This window comes from Physeter macrocephalus, chromosome 21 (assembly GCF_002837175.3).
Source record: "Physeter macrocephalus isolate SW-GA chromosome 21, ASM283717v5, whole genome shotgun sequence".
Classification (NCBI taxonomy): domain Eukaryota; kingdom Metazoa; phylum Chordata; class Mammalia; order Artiodactyla; family Physeteridae; genus Physeter; species Physeter macrocephalus.
The window spans coordinates 24,521,272-24,536,782 of NC_041234.1; the positions used below are offsets into that span (position 1 = coordinate 24,521,272).

At 36.4% G+C, this 15,511-nt stretch overlaps 1 protein-coding gene across 12 annotated transcripts in view; it reads right to left on the reverse strand.

Annotated features, from left to right (window-relative positions):
• CASK (calcium/calmodulin dependent serine protein kinase) overlaps positions 1 to 15,511 on the reverse strand; it is a 385,648-nt gene that overhangs the window by 101,662 nt on the left and 268,475 nt on the right. For all 12 annotated transcript variants that reach the window (XM_028482973.2, XM_028482969.2, XM_028482972.2 and 9 more), the window contains exons 9-10: positions 14,109 to 14,192; positions 2,522 to 2,621 (exon numbers count right to left, since the gene is read on the reverse strand). In XM_028482973.2, the coding sequence (XP_028338774.1) occupies positions 2,522 to 2,621; positions 14,109 to 14,192 (184 nt within the window). The remainder of the gene's footprint in view (positions 1 to 2,521; positions 2,622 to 14,108; positions 14,193 to 15,511) is intronic.

A 15,511-nucleotide genomic window follows, 5' to 3' on the forward strand; every position in this document is an offset into this window, starting at 1 on the left:
AAATTAATAAAAATATTAAAAATAAAAATGCATTGAAAAATGAAAATATAGATGTGTTAACTTATGTAAGTATAAAGCCCTTATATGAGTCTAGATAAAACATCATAGGCTTTCTGCAACTAACCACACAACCGTTGCTGTTAGTTGCAGTAAAGGAAATTTGCAAAGACAGATATTTGATAAATAATGCTGACAATAATAGATAATGCCTCCCTTTAAATGGCCTAGTATTAAAAGTTAATTTTAGGAACATATGATAATTCCTGATAGCCATGTGAAATTTAGGAAAACATTAAAATTTTTTTCAAAAATTTCCTTTGTCTTTGACATCTGACCATGTAAAAATTTCCTCTTCATTTAGGGTAGGTAATCAGACACTTACACTGCATAACAATTTTATCTTTTATTGATAGCAGCTGGACAGTGCCCTCAAAAATATTTTAGAGACATTTATCACATCGAATGAAGATACCGACTGCTTGCAAGATCGTTAAGATCCAGAAACTTAAAAAAAAAAAAAAAAGGCATAGGGTGAGACTACAGGAAAGGGAAGCAATATATGCAAAATTGTGAACAACTAATTTGAGGGCTTGCAGGCTACCCACAAGGCAGTGTGAGAAATTTCTTTTTTTAAAAAGCAAGTACTGTAATCAGAAACTATTTCAACCATATCGTTTAGAGATTGTACTAAAAAAAAACCAGAAAAAAATTGGGCAATAAAAATGTATTTAATAGAAAATAAGTATAACTATAGACAATTCCTTTTCCTAAAAGAAAAATCCAGCTTTTCACAGAAAGGAATACTTAAGAGCTCATTAAAGTCTTGCTAAGCAGAGGTAAATATTAAGGGGCAACATTAAAGATTAGGTCTATGAAGCTGTGTTGCAAGGCCCATCCTGCTCTCTTCCCGTTTCTAAAGATGAAAATGGTATTAGAGATCTTGACCGAAAATCTCTAAATATATTCCAAGTATGTGACTGTATCATGTAGCCACAGTACAACATAAAACTGTTACTAGATTCACTCCCCCTAGAAAGGGTTAACTGTAATCTGAGTGTGAGGAAGGAAGAAGGAGGTTTGAGCTAACAACAACAGAAAGCTACAAAATGGACTGGAAGAAAAAAAGACAGATGTGAAACAATAGGGAGCTGTGGGGAATATACCTATAACACAACTACGGCCTTGCCTTTCCTGGGGGAAGGACTCTGGATAATTGCCAAGTCAGCACAAGAGGAAAAGAGCAAGTTCTCCTCAGAGTCTCTTCTCTAAGATTCCCATTTATGTATGTTTTTGGAAATCACCTTCACTCAAAAGAGGAAGATTCACATCCCAATTGGTAAAGGTCAAAATAAGGAACTATATAGCTGCTGGAATGGGAAATTTGATCCTGTTATTTTGCACAAGGTATAAGCACATACCAATTGGTAAGAAACTCTCTGTATGTATATGCGTATGTGAGCAGGTATGTGCACATACGTGTATAGCAGAGGAAGGAAGAAGCATAAATACTGACAAATGCTCATGGTTCAAACATGTAAGAAGCTTAGCACATCCATTCTTCCTATATGGCTACCAGTGAAGGACAAACAACTCATGCTTTAGGAAGGGCCCTGGGCCTTGATTCCAACGCTGATGCACGAATATTGAATGAGCCAGTCCGAGAGTACAAAAATCAAATCACTAGCGCAAAGTCAACCACATGACAAATACTGAGTAATTCTAATGAAAGAAAGAAAAGTTGAGGCCAGAGGACATATGATATAGGAGTTAAGTAAATAAATATGCAAATAAAAATTAAAAACTGTAACACATATACATGCATTTACATATACATATAAATGGGTCCTATGTATTTTTAGTAAATAATCCTTGAGAATACCTCACTGGTAAGATGGAAATCTGAGCATTTTATTATAAAATAATTTTGTGAACATTAGTGGGTTTTTTTCAGGGGTACCTATATACATTTCATCAAAATAGGCAATTCTTCTTCCATGTTCCTCTCCCTTGAATGCTTGTGTAGACTTGCTATAGACTTTATAAAAAGAGATGAACCTGTAAATTGTTTCTAGAGATAATTCACAAGACAGCTTTACATTGAAAGATTCAATTAAAAGCAGTGTTGTTCCAAAGTCTGATCTGCTACAGTTGACATGGGGAAAATCTTACATCGAAATTTTTGTTGAGGTAGAAGGTAATCACAAAGATTCAAAGAGACTGACTACAAATGTTGGAATGGATGAAGTGCAGTGTTGGGTCTGGAGGGGGGAAAGGGGAAGAAGTATTTCCGAGATTAAAAAAAAAAATGAAATGTCAGTTTGGAGCAGTAGGGGAAAGCAATTTTGGTATTAAAATGAAAAGGAATCAGACACATGTGGATGGAATTTGGCTGCTGACAAACTTCCTTAGAATCCCATGGAGGATCCGACTAGATTCACAGAAAAAGTTCATTAATAATGGAAGAGAAAGGATGTAGACACTAAATGATTCACACTGGTGAATGAATGAATGATTCAATTACCTGAGGAGGTAGGGTCTTCGGAGAAATCTGGCAACTCTTCAGGGGGATCCCCATAGAATGAGTTGAATTTGTGACTTGACACAGCTGCTAGTACTGCACCCTAAAGCAAAGAGATGAAAAAAAATATATATATATTTTTAAATTTTGTTTTTGTTTTTGGCCATGATGCACGGCTTGCGGGATCTTAGTTCCCTGACCAGGTATTGAACCCAGGCCCTTGGCAGTGAAACGTGCGGAGTCCTAACCAATGGACCGCTAGGGAAGTCCTGAAAAATATATATTGATATTATTAAAAGAAATACAATAAACAACAAGGTCCTACTGTATGGCACAGGGAACTATATTCAATATCCTAAGATAAACCATAATGGAAAAGAATATAAAAAAAGAGAATGTATATATGTATAACTGAATCACTTTGCTGTACAGTAGAAATTAACACATTGTAAATCACCTATACTTCAATAAAAATATGGATAAAAAAGAAATACATAAATACAAAAAAGTTAATTACCAAATATTTATTTAAGAATTATTCAGAAGGTCAAATATATAGGAGATGATAGCTAGAAAAGAGGTGGTTTTAAATAATTTTGGATTCCTTTAGATAGATCACACACGCACATACCAGACTAACACTGTTGGGGATTGTAAAAGTATATGAAACCATTTACATCTTGAACTTAAACATATACTAGACAATGAAATATTCTGCAGTCACTATAAATGATGCTGCAGAAGAGTGTTTACTGAAATGATAAGGTGTTTGTGATGAATTACACAAAAAAGGTTTAAAAAAATCTGTAGTAGTATGATCTTATTTTTGAAAAACAGTTAATAAAGATATAAAAGACCGAATATATACCAAAATGTTAATAGTATTAATTATCCCTGGGTAGTAGGAATGTGAGTCATTTTTCTTTTTTTAAATCTTTTTTTCCTTTCTTTTTGATATTAATAATGACTATGTGTTACTCTTGTACAGTATTCTCACTCAGGCCACCCAGCAGAATCAACTGCATGTTGACTCTTCTAAACCACATGCATAGCCTCCCTTGATTCCTAGTTGAGAACCACTGTCATATTGAGTCCATGATATCCCTTAAGACTACTGGGTAGAAAAATGTTGGGAATTATTGTTTCAGTAACAATAAGAACGGTAAAAGTTATTTTGTATGTGTTGAATCACGTGAGTGTTAGGTGTAGGTTAGAATCACGTGAGTGTTAGGCGTAGGTCAGAATATCTAGGTGTGTTCCTGGGCTCTGCCACTTTCCATCTGCATGACCTTACTTGATTTAATCATTTAACCTCTTGAGGTTTTCTCATTTGTAAAGTGAGGATATTAAAACTGACATAGCTTACCTTACGTGATTGTCAAAAGTCGTAATGTTTATGAAAGTGCTTTGCAAACCATAAAGCATTTTGTAAGTGCAAATTATTACTAACCCTACTAATATGTAGCTAGAACCTGAGTAGAGCCTTTGCTGCTTTAGGGAGAATTGCTCACTTAGGTAGTCTAAGTATCATATCACCCTAGTAGTCTAAGTGTAAAGTAGCTTAAGTCTAAATTTTAAATATTGAACTCTTAGATTTTTCTGAAAAGAAAGATCAATCTTTTGTGTATACAGGTATTTATTAAATATCATTAATAATCACAATAATAAAATTATTAATAATTACTAATAATTCTAATAACATTATTAATGGAAACATATTTCTACAAGGTTCATTTTTTGGGGGGTGGTTATGTTAGGGATTCTTTCTACAACTATAAACTGAAAAAGAGCAAATATAAGCAGAAAGGGAAGAGCAAAAAGTAGAGAAGTGACCTTGATGATACTATTCCAGGCAACTTTTTTAGATTTCCAATAGTCCAGGGTTAATGCACGAGAGGTTCTTATGCAGAATTTTATGGTCAGCTACCATGATGAAAAACATAGTACTGAATGTTGAGTTCTTCTTTCTGTAGTAGAAGTTTATTTCACTTTACATATTATACATGTTCCCTAAAAGCTGGGTGAAAATGGAATTTTTATAGATCAAAGCACATGTTTCCCATACACTGAAACTAAAATTTTAGAGATGCTTTATTTTTATTTCCAAATGAAGTTCAGCTGAGTTTCTTAATATGTTAGTTTTATGTTTCAAGGCCTGTTCTAGTTACCACTATAGTCAAAGATCTAGAAATACTTATACTGGGAAAGCACTATTTAAAAGAGCCCTGAGAGGTAAATTCTTTTGAAACAATAGTAGCAAGTTCCTAATTTATCTGTCTTATGGTTAGCAGTTTTGTTTATTTAGCTCTCTAAACTCAGTGACTGCATGTAGTTCAAAAATTCAATGCAAAGCTATTATGTAAAACAGCAAAATGGTTCCAAAACAGTTTATGGATTTATAGAATTTTATTGGAGTTGGAGAGTCAACCTTCAAGATGATTCATTCTAGGAGACTCATTTTGCAGATGAAGAAACTGAGGTCTAGAGAGGCTTAGTAACCTATTAAGGTTGCTGCCAACTTAGAGATAGAATCAAGAGTAGACAGGATGGAGGTCTTCTGACAACTCTCCCCAGTTCAAGGGTTTTACTGTACTAGGGGTCAAAAATATTTTCCTGTAAAGGGCCAGACAGTGAATATTTTAGGCTTGCAGGGCATATGGTCTCTGCTGTAACTATTCAACTCCGCCATTTAGCGTGAAAGCAGCTATAGACTATATGTACATGAATTTCCATCACTGTGTTCCAGTAAAACTTTATATATAAAAACAGAAATATAAATGTATTAATTTGTGAAAGCATAAAGCTCTTATGTGAGTGCTTTGGTCCCCAGATTGTAGTTTGCCAACCCCTCTACTACACTGTTGCTATTGAAGAGCCTGTGGATATAACAACATAAAACCAGACCTTATATAAGTAGTTCTTCAAACTTTCCAGTTTATTAAATCCTTCGTAAAGAAGTTTTCTATCTACTTTAGTTTAGAAGATATACTTCAGTATATCTTACTTATACTTCAGTAAGTTTTGAGAGTAAAACATAACAATTTTGAGTTAAGAAGACCATTCACGGGCTTCCCTGGTGGCACAGTGGTTAAGAACCCACCTGCCAATGCAGGGGACACAGGTTTGATCCCTGGCCTGGAAAGATCCCACTTGCCACGCAGCAGCTAAGCCCGTGCGCCACGACTACTGAGCCTGCACTCTAGAGCCCGAGCTCTGCAACAAGAGAAGCCACGACAATGAGAAGCCTGCACATCGCAACGAAGAGTAGCCCCTGCTTGCCTCAACTAGAGAAAGCCCATGTGCAGCACCGAAGAACCAACACAGCCAAAGATAAAAACAAATAAATAAATAAATTTATTTTAAAAAAAAGACCATTCACGATCTGATTACTAATATTAATGATGCAATTTTCTACTAAGCAAATTAACCTAGAAAGGAGAAGGCAGATTTTAAATTCAAAGAAAAAGAGAACTACAAGTAATTAAGCTCAATCATAATTGTAGTAAATATGTCAAACATCAAAATGGAACACTCCCCACTAGATGATTCTGTGTCTCATTTAAGGAAGTGGAAAACAAACAAAGAAAATGGTTAGCTCAGACTTCTGCTAAGTTAAACTACTGTACATGCACTTAGGGAAGCAACAAAGTTATTAAGTAAGGAACAGGAGAGTTGAACACAGATGAATTACTGACTTGAAGACAGAGTCAAAAGCCAATACCCCCTTTCCGGTGCCCCCTAACTGAGCTCAGAAACAAGTACCATGAAGTCTGATAGGCACAAGGGCAGGGAGGTATATTTTTAAAAGTCTAAATACAAAACACACAAGTATGAGATATAGAATACTGGCTTTGCACCCAAGTGGCAAGGTCACACAATCATTTTGTGATATACTGAGGGGGCAAAACGCATCACAGGGACATACAAATTCAAGTGTGACTTAAGAATTTGAGAGAGGATCATCTTACTAAGATTCAGAACACAACTCAAAACCCTATAAAGGGTGGAGAATTTGGAGTGGTTGAGGCTGACCAAAAGGCTAGAAAATCATTTCGAGGCAGAAATGTTAAAGGATTTAGGTTGACTACATGTAAGAATTAGGTCCTAAATGATAATGAGGTAAGATCATTAATTAAATCAGAACTTCCCATCTCTCTCAATATAGTCACAACAAAAGTTATCATTCAGTTTAGTCAGCATAGCCTATATGTATTTGATACTTAAGCATAATCTAAACAAAAGTCTAAAAGCTAGAGTTTCAAAATTAAATCAGGGCATATGATTAAAGGGAGCTGTGCTATCTTCTCTGAAGAAGATTAAAAATGAGACTTGTTAGTGTAGTAGATATGGCTATATTTCAGAGCAATTGCATGGAATAGATATCTTAGGAATCCTTTTGGGACTGTGTAAAAGTATTTCATAAAGATGGTCTTTTAATGTATATAATAACTTTCAAAAGCTAGACTGTCTAACTTTGGGAGTAATAAACTCTATATTTCAGAATCAGCAACTAATAGAATTGCTTTATAAAATATAAGGTCAAACTCATGTCAATTATTATTTATGTAACTGTTCATACCAGAATAACTGTTTTCAGGTTTAGAATCCAAGGTGCCTTTTGGATACCAGATTTACTGCTCTGAGGAGCTGGAGCCTTGCAACCCCCTCTGCTAATTTACTGTTCTCTCCTGTAATTAGAGGACTCTGGGTAAGTGCTGGTTTTCATTAGGGCACAAAGGTCCCGATAAATCTTTAAGTTAGCTCTTGGTGAACTGACAGAAGGGCGAAGATTGACAAAAGGCAGCTAATTAAAGCTTCCTGGTTGACCTCTCAAAAGGTGCTGCTTAGGTGTAGCATTACTCTTGCAGATAGCAGTGCTGTACAACAGAACTCTCCGTGGTGACAGAAATGTTCTATACCTGTACTGCCCAATACTGTAGCCACCGGCCACATGTGGTACTGAGCACTTGAAATGCGGCTAGTGCAACCGAGAAATGAAATTTTAAATTTTATTTAATATTAATTAAAATTAAAAATTAAGTAGCCACATATGCCTAGTGGCTATTGTATTGGATAGTGAGTACTGGAAAACGGCATTCCTAAACAAATTTTTTCTAGTTCTACAAACTGCAGGAACCCAAGAGACCGACTGGTTAAGTCAGAGAAGTAATGCAGGCTATATTTTTGCAATTTGCAAAATCAATAAAGGAAAATTATAGGAAGTTATCAGAAATCTCCCTCACTTTCTGTATATACAAGGAATAAATGGTTTTATCCTCTAAATTGAATTACACGGATTCAACTCACCCTTTCCTGAAGTGATTGCAATAAACTAACCCAAATACAGAATATTGCTTCTATTTGTACAGAATATCTTTGACATACTTCACTATAGGGAAATTTGCTTTCTAATTCATGAAGCAAAGGGAATGATTTCTAGAACAGATTTCCTGCTGAGCCTCTTCCCTAGAAAGACAAGCTCAGACACCCACAACCCCTTTCCCTACCTCGCCCCCTTGCACAGTAACTCCTTCATGTAAATGGCACCCAGAGTTAGAGTACAGATATGCCGCCTTAAGAGAAACATACCCATAGAGCACAGATTTTCCAGACAGTCTGGATCACAGTCTGTCCCATGCATCCTAATATTGAGTCTGAGAAAATACAATCCTCATACCTAGTCCTGTACTCAGGACTATGTAGTTTATATAAGAAGTATTATTTCTAGAGGATGTAAAAAAAACCGAAGTATTAAAATTCTAGAGCTCAGTATGAAATAAAAGGAGGGGAAAAATTCAACATATGAAATGTCTGATAACCAAAATGGTGAAAAGAAATTTTCCATCATCATTCACACGTGAAAGAAAGGAAAATAAAAAGAAATGTGTGATAATTCAAATCACATGTAGGGTTCTATAAACTTTTAAAACCTACAGTTTGAAAGACAGTCTGAAAAATGGTGTCAATGCTTTATACTTGTCCACATAATTTTCTCATTAGGGATTTGTTGTGTCCTGTAGATTGCTGAATAGGTTAAATGCCAAAATGAATGTATGAATATGCAAAGGAACACTTTCTGATTGCTGAGTACTGACGCTATTATAACCAATAATGAGTAATAGTCTTGAAATTTCAGTAGAGTAAAATGAATAATGTTTTATGTTCTGGCATAAAATAGTTTCACAAAACTTTCAGAATGGGAAAAAGGTTCAACTGCACAAATAATAAACTCACTACCAAAAATACATTAAAATTTATAAACAGCTATAAGCCTTTTGGAAGGTAAGTTATTCATAGAGATCAAAAATCTTAAATACACGTATATACTCTGATGCCAACAATTCCAGTAGCAAAGAACTTACCCTAAGAATATAATCAGAGGTGTACAAAGATTAGTGAAAATAGAGTCAATGCAATAGTATTTATGGTTGTGGAAAACTGGAAGCAATGTCCATGACCAACAGCTGGTTAATTAAATTATGATACGTACATATGATGGAATTTTGTAGACCAATTACAAGTTTGTGCTTTAGAGTAATGACTCTCAATAAGGTAAACTTATCAGAATCACCCATGGGGCTTTTTCAATAAACGCATGCCCCTCCAACCTCCTGCATGCCTGGGGCTGAGGGGGGTTGGGATGGGTGGTGTCTTGGCTGAGCTGACTGGTGTGGTGAGCTACTGTTACTATGCGAATGTGTCATGTCCTTCAAGTGCGCCAAAGTGAAAGCCAGTATTTAAGACTATTTTGTCATATGGTATAAAAAAAAAGTAGATTATGTGGAATTCACATAACATAAAACTAACCATTTTAAAGTGTACAATTCAGTGCTAATTAGTACATTCACAATGTTATGCGGCCACCACTTCTGTCTAGATCCAAAACATCCTCATCACAACCCAAAAAGTCCCTATACCCATTAAGCAGTCACTACCCAGTGCCTGGCAATCACCAGTTTGCTTTTTGTCTCTATGGACTTACACACATAAATACCTATTCGAGATATTGCAAATAAATGGAACCATCCAATATGTGGCTGTTTATGTCTTTTACTACATGTCAATATCCAATTGTCCCAGCACCATTTGTTGAAAAGACTATTCCTTCCCCATTGAATTGCTTTGGCGTTTTGGTTGAAAATCAACTGACCATAAATATAAGAGTTTATTCCTGAACTCTTGATTCTCTTCACCAATCTACACGTCTAACCCTATACCATACCAGTACCACAGATACTATAGCTTTATAGTAAGTGTTGGAAAATATAAGTCCTCCAACTTTGTTCTGTTTCAACAGATTGTTTTGACTATTCTTGGTCCTCTGCATTTCCATGTAAATTTAGGATCAGTTTGTCAATTTCTGCTAAAACTTTGATAGGGATTGTGTTCAACCTACAGACCAATTTGGGAAGAATTGCCATCTTAACAATATTGAGTCTTCCAATCCACGAATATTAAATATCTCTCCATTTATTTAGATCTTCTTTAATTTCTCTCAGCAATATTAGTTTACAAGTCTTAAAATTCTTTTGTTAAATTTATTCTTAAGTGTTTCATTCTTTTTGATGCTATTGTGAATGGAATTGTTTAGTTTCATTTTAAGATTGTTCATTGCTCATATATAGAAATACAACTCAATTTTATATACTGATCTTGTATCTTGCAACCTTGCTGAACTTATTATTTCTAATAGATATATCTGCAGATTCCTAAGGATTTTCTATATACAAAATCATGTCATCTGTAAACAAAGACAACTTTACTTTCTTTCCAATCTGGATGCCTTTTTTTTTTTTTGCCTGACTGTACTAGAGCCTGAGAATCTGTATTTTTAATAAGTTCCCAGGTGATGCTGATGCTGATGGTCTGGGGATCACACTTGGAGAGCCACTGCTCTAAAGAATGTATATCACAGGATGGATATGACACTAGAGGAAAGATACTAGAGTCACTAGAAGGGGAGTGACTATTACAATATATCACAGGTATAAGATCCTTTCTTTCTAGAAACTGTGAAGGAAAATGATGATCAAAATGGTCAGAAAAGTCTAAGCATCATTACTTTGGAAGAAATACATAAATAGAGATTATTCAGCAACATTTTTGGTGTTCTGTAATTTTTTGAAAGCCTTTAAAAATCTCAAAAATGGGGCTTCCCTGGTGGCGCAGCGGTTGCGCGTCCGCCTGCCGATGCAGGGGAACCGGGTTCGCGCCCTGGTCCGGGAGGATCCCACATGCCGCGGAGCGGCTGGGCCCGTGAGCCACGGCCGCTGAGCCTGCGCGTCCGGAGCCTGTGCTCCGCAACGGGAGAGGCCGCAACAGAGGGAGGCCCGCGTACCACAAAAAAAAAAAAAATAAATAAATAAAAAATAAAAATCTCAAAAATGTAAATGATGTTACTGGGGAAAAGCTAAAATGGTATAGAGCATCCATTTAGGAATTACAGTTGTTAATAAACAGAGACCAAATCAAAGGTATTAAATATTAAAATAATAATAAAACAATAACAATAAAATGTTAATAGAAAATAATATCTATGGAGCACGTATGACTGCTAGGTACTATTCTAACTGCTATATTAATTCATTAAATCCTTACAACCCTATGAGTTAGCTATTATTATTATCCCCATTTTATAGACAAGGAAATTGAGGCACACAAAATTTAAATAACTCGTTCAAGGTTACGCAGCTAGTGTCAGAGTCAGAATTCACCTAAGAAGATGTAGCTATAGAGGTCACTCTTTCCCATAACACTGTACTCATTCACTTTCTTCTTGCCACTGACAATAAAAATTTCCTACCTCTGACTTAGTAATAAAATCAATTTTCTACTGCTTTGTGTGAACTTCAAAGGGAATCATAATAATTAGGGTGTTTCCCACCATTTGATGGGCTTAAAAACAGTGTCTAGGTAGAAGGATGGGTAGGTACCTAGCTGTTCATTTGTGAAAATAAATTGTGTGGTGGGCTCTGAAAGCCAGGGAAGTTGCAATCTCTGTTCTAGAAGCTCACAGAAATGGCAGAATGAGAATCAGTTTCTTGAGGAGAGTAGGTATAACAAGCTTTAACCAGGGTGGCTGAATACACAAAGGAATATAGCCTTACCAGAAGCTGAAAAAAAACTCAATGATAACCCTGCTGATGCTCCTAATTCTAGGTTGTTTGGTGGGTCTTACATTTTAAAGAGGCTTTGCAAAGGGATGTGGTAAATTCACATGACCCCTCTCTGCTGTGACAGCTTGCTCCTGTCCAAATGAATCTTAGTCACCACTTTGGCTATTTTAGGCCCAAGTCTGATACAGTGGCACTGGGAGAAATACAGCGTGTGTTTCTTGTGAGGGGGCAAGCCTGAGCCCTACAGTAAACGGCCTTTATTTGGGCAATGAAAGGTTCAATCCCAGACAGGGTAATGTCACACAGGCCAAAGCAACAATAGAGTTAAAAAGACTTTAGGGAAGAACTGAGAAAGAAGTATAATTAATAGCTTCTTTGGGAAAGAAATTAACTTCAAAAATGGCTAGCCATTCACTTTGGATAAGATTTTTTTTTTCTTTTGTAGGCCATACTGCTTCAGGTGTATAGCAAAGCAAAAAACCAAAAGCCTTGGGAAACTTCTCTGGGCACCATCTCAATAATGGCATGTCATTAATAATTATTGTTTGGCCGAGGATTTTTAAATAGAGAAGAGCCAGTTTGTACCCCTGACTGCAAAAACAACTAGGAAAAAGGCTTAACTGGGAATAATAATCACCAACAGTGACATGTTAGAATTTCCCTTACTCTACAGTTGCACTCTCCAATAGAACTTTTTGCAATGATGGAAATGTTCTATATCTGCTCTGTCCAATATGGCAGCCACTAGCCACATATGGTTGCTGAACGCTTGGAATGTGCTAATGTGACTGAGGAACTTTTTTTTTTTTAATTTTATTTATTTATTTATTTATTTAATTTTTTGGCTACATTGGGTCTTCGTTGCTGTGTGCGGGCTCTCTCTAGTTGCGGTGAGCAGGGGCTACTCTTCGTTGCGGTGCGCAGGCTTCTCCTTGCGGTGGCTTCTCGTTGCGGAGCATGGGCTCTAGGCACGTGGGCTTCAGTACTTGTGGCAAGAGGGCTCAGCAGTTGTGGCTTGCAGGCTCAGCAGCTGTGGGAATCCCAGGGCTACTCTTCTCGTTGCGGTGCGCAGGCTTCTCCTTGCGGTGGCTTCTCGTTGCGGAGCATGGGCTCTAGGCACGTGGGCTTCAGTACTTGTGGCAAGAGGGCTCAGCAGTTGTGGCTTGCAGGCTCAGCAGCTGTGGCTCGTGGGCTCAGCAGTTGTGGCTCGCGGGCCCTAGAGCGCAGGCTCAGTAGTTGTGGCTCACGGGCCTAGCTGCTCCGCGGCATGTGGGATCTTCCCGGACCAGGGCTCGAACCTGTGTCCCCTGCATTGCCAGGCAGATTCTCAACCACTGCACCACCAGGGAAGTCCTGGAACTGACCTTTTTATTTAATTTTAGTTAATTTAGATTTAAAATGCTACATGTGGCTAGTGGCTAATATGTTGGCCAGTTCAGCTCCATATGATAATACTGTAGCCTACATAGTTTCCTGAAAATTCATATAAATGTTCTTATAAATCTAGAGTTGAATACAATTATTCACATATTTCAGGAGTCAAATAACAATGAATTAATAATATTATTGCAACTTATGACATATCTGAAAATACTTATGAAGAGAAGTTTTATAGTTGGCAGGAGTCACATGGCTAAGGAGGATTCATCTAATCAACCACTTAGAGGACAGAGCTAAGTTTTTTAATAGTAATTAAAGTAAGTCAAATATAAGTTAATTTTAAGACCATAATATAATAGTTTCCTCTGTTGGTGGGGAGGAGGGAAATGCTGTCCCGTATTTTTGCCCAGTGCTGAAAGATTCCATTATTTTATTCTGGGTCTTTTTCAAAAACCTCAAAAACCTTTTAAAGTCAAATGGGCCCTCCATATGAAGTAAATACTGTGTTTTGTTTGTTTGTTTGTTTGTTTTTGGTGGGGTGGAGGATAGGGAGCGTGGTAAACGGGAGAAAGGTACCCTAGGAAGAATAAAGAAAAAGTGAGAAAAGTGATTTGAAAATATTTTCTAGTAGACCAAGGTAGTGGGGATTTTTACCGCTTTGTGATGGCTGTTCAACCCTAGTTCCAATTCTAATTTGGTATTATTGCCATTGAACTAAACTCACATTTTCTGATAAAATATTTAAGTTTGAGAAAGTATGGCCTAGATTAAAATTCAACAATAATGGATAATAATAGCAAATTACTATTTTTAAAGTAATTATATCTCTGCTATGAATTTTAGATAACATAAATCTAAAATATGATTAATCTTCCATTTATTATAACTTATTGTTTGGATTTGTACTTAGATATTACCTTAAATGACTTAAAAAACCAAAATCTTATTGAAATAATGGTAACTTTTGGAAGTAAGAATTTAGCTGTAAGAAAGCAACAGCCAATACCAGGATAATATTTATGGGTACTGAAACAGAATAAAAACATTATCATCAACTGCCTCTATCTGGCTTTTTGATGATTTCTTTAATTTACCTTTAGTTTCCTCCTTGCATTAAATTTCCTCAGTTGTTCTACTGTTTCTGGAAGATGAATCTTGTAGGCATAACGATCCCGCTCCTATAAAAGATGAAAGATAGTGAACACACATAACTGTTTAAAAGAGCGAAGGAGCTTAATCTAAATAAACAGAAGCCCAAATTGGATATGAAGGTCAAAACTGATAGTAAAATATTATTTCATTTTCAGCAATAACAAAGGGCTAAAACAATGGTCCATGTAATTTTCAGATATATGGCTATGTGGCTAAAACAGTCATAATTACTATGAAGGTATGAAGTTACCTTTGATACAATCTTGTCAGGTAAAATGAGCCTTTAAAACATTAACTCTACAACTAACTTCAGCATTCTGAGTTGTCAGGAATAAATGGATTTAAAAAAAAGTCACAGTATCTTCAAACTAGGACAAACTTTTCAAGGCCATCTAATTCAACCACTTCCCAATGTGGGATCCCCTGCAATCCCTGATGGATGATCATTCTGTTTGACCTCATACTACAGATTACTTTATGGCAGCCCACTACAATTTTAAGAAAGTGAAAAAATTCTTACTCAGCCTGGTCCCACATCTGGCTTGTATGGACTAGCTCTTCTCCTTGGGGATCATAGAGCAAACATACTACGTCTTCCATATAATACCCCTTTAGTAGTTAAGAGGGGGATCATGCTTCCACTAAATCTATTCCTCTCTGTGATAACATCTCCAGTTGCCTCAACTTCTCATGTATATTTCAATCTGTGTTTCATTCTCCTTGCCTCCCTCTTTGATTCTAGTCTAATTGTCAGTGTATCTGGAAGATTTTATGCTACAAGTATTTATTTTAGAAATATTTCTTGAGTGCCTACTATATGCCAGGCATTGTTCTATGCTCTTGGGATTAACAAGTAAACAAAACCAGCAAAGATTCTGGCCCTCATGTAGCTCATATTTCAGTGGGAGAAGATAAGAAAATACAAAAAAAAAAGGTAAATTATAGAGTATGTTAAGAGTACTATGGAATAAAGCAAAAAGTAAGGCAGGGTAAAGGTACATTGCAATTTAAAATAGGATGGTCAAAGTAGGCTCAACTGAGAAAGTGATATCCCAAAGAGGTGAGAGAGTGGGTCTAGGCAGATAGAACAACTAATGCAAAGGCCTTTCAAAGGAGAGAGTGTACCTGAAATTTTCAATAAATAGCAAGGAGACCCGTGTGTGGAGTAAATAGTAGATCAGATTAGAGAAGTGGCAAGGCTGGTGGAGGGCATAAAGGGCCTTTGGCTTTTATTCTGAGTGGGAGATGGAGCAACTGGGGGGTTTTTGAGCTGGAGTGACGTGATCTGACAAGTTTAGAGGAACACTCCGGTTGTTGTGTTGAGAATAGATTGGAAGGGGGCGAG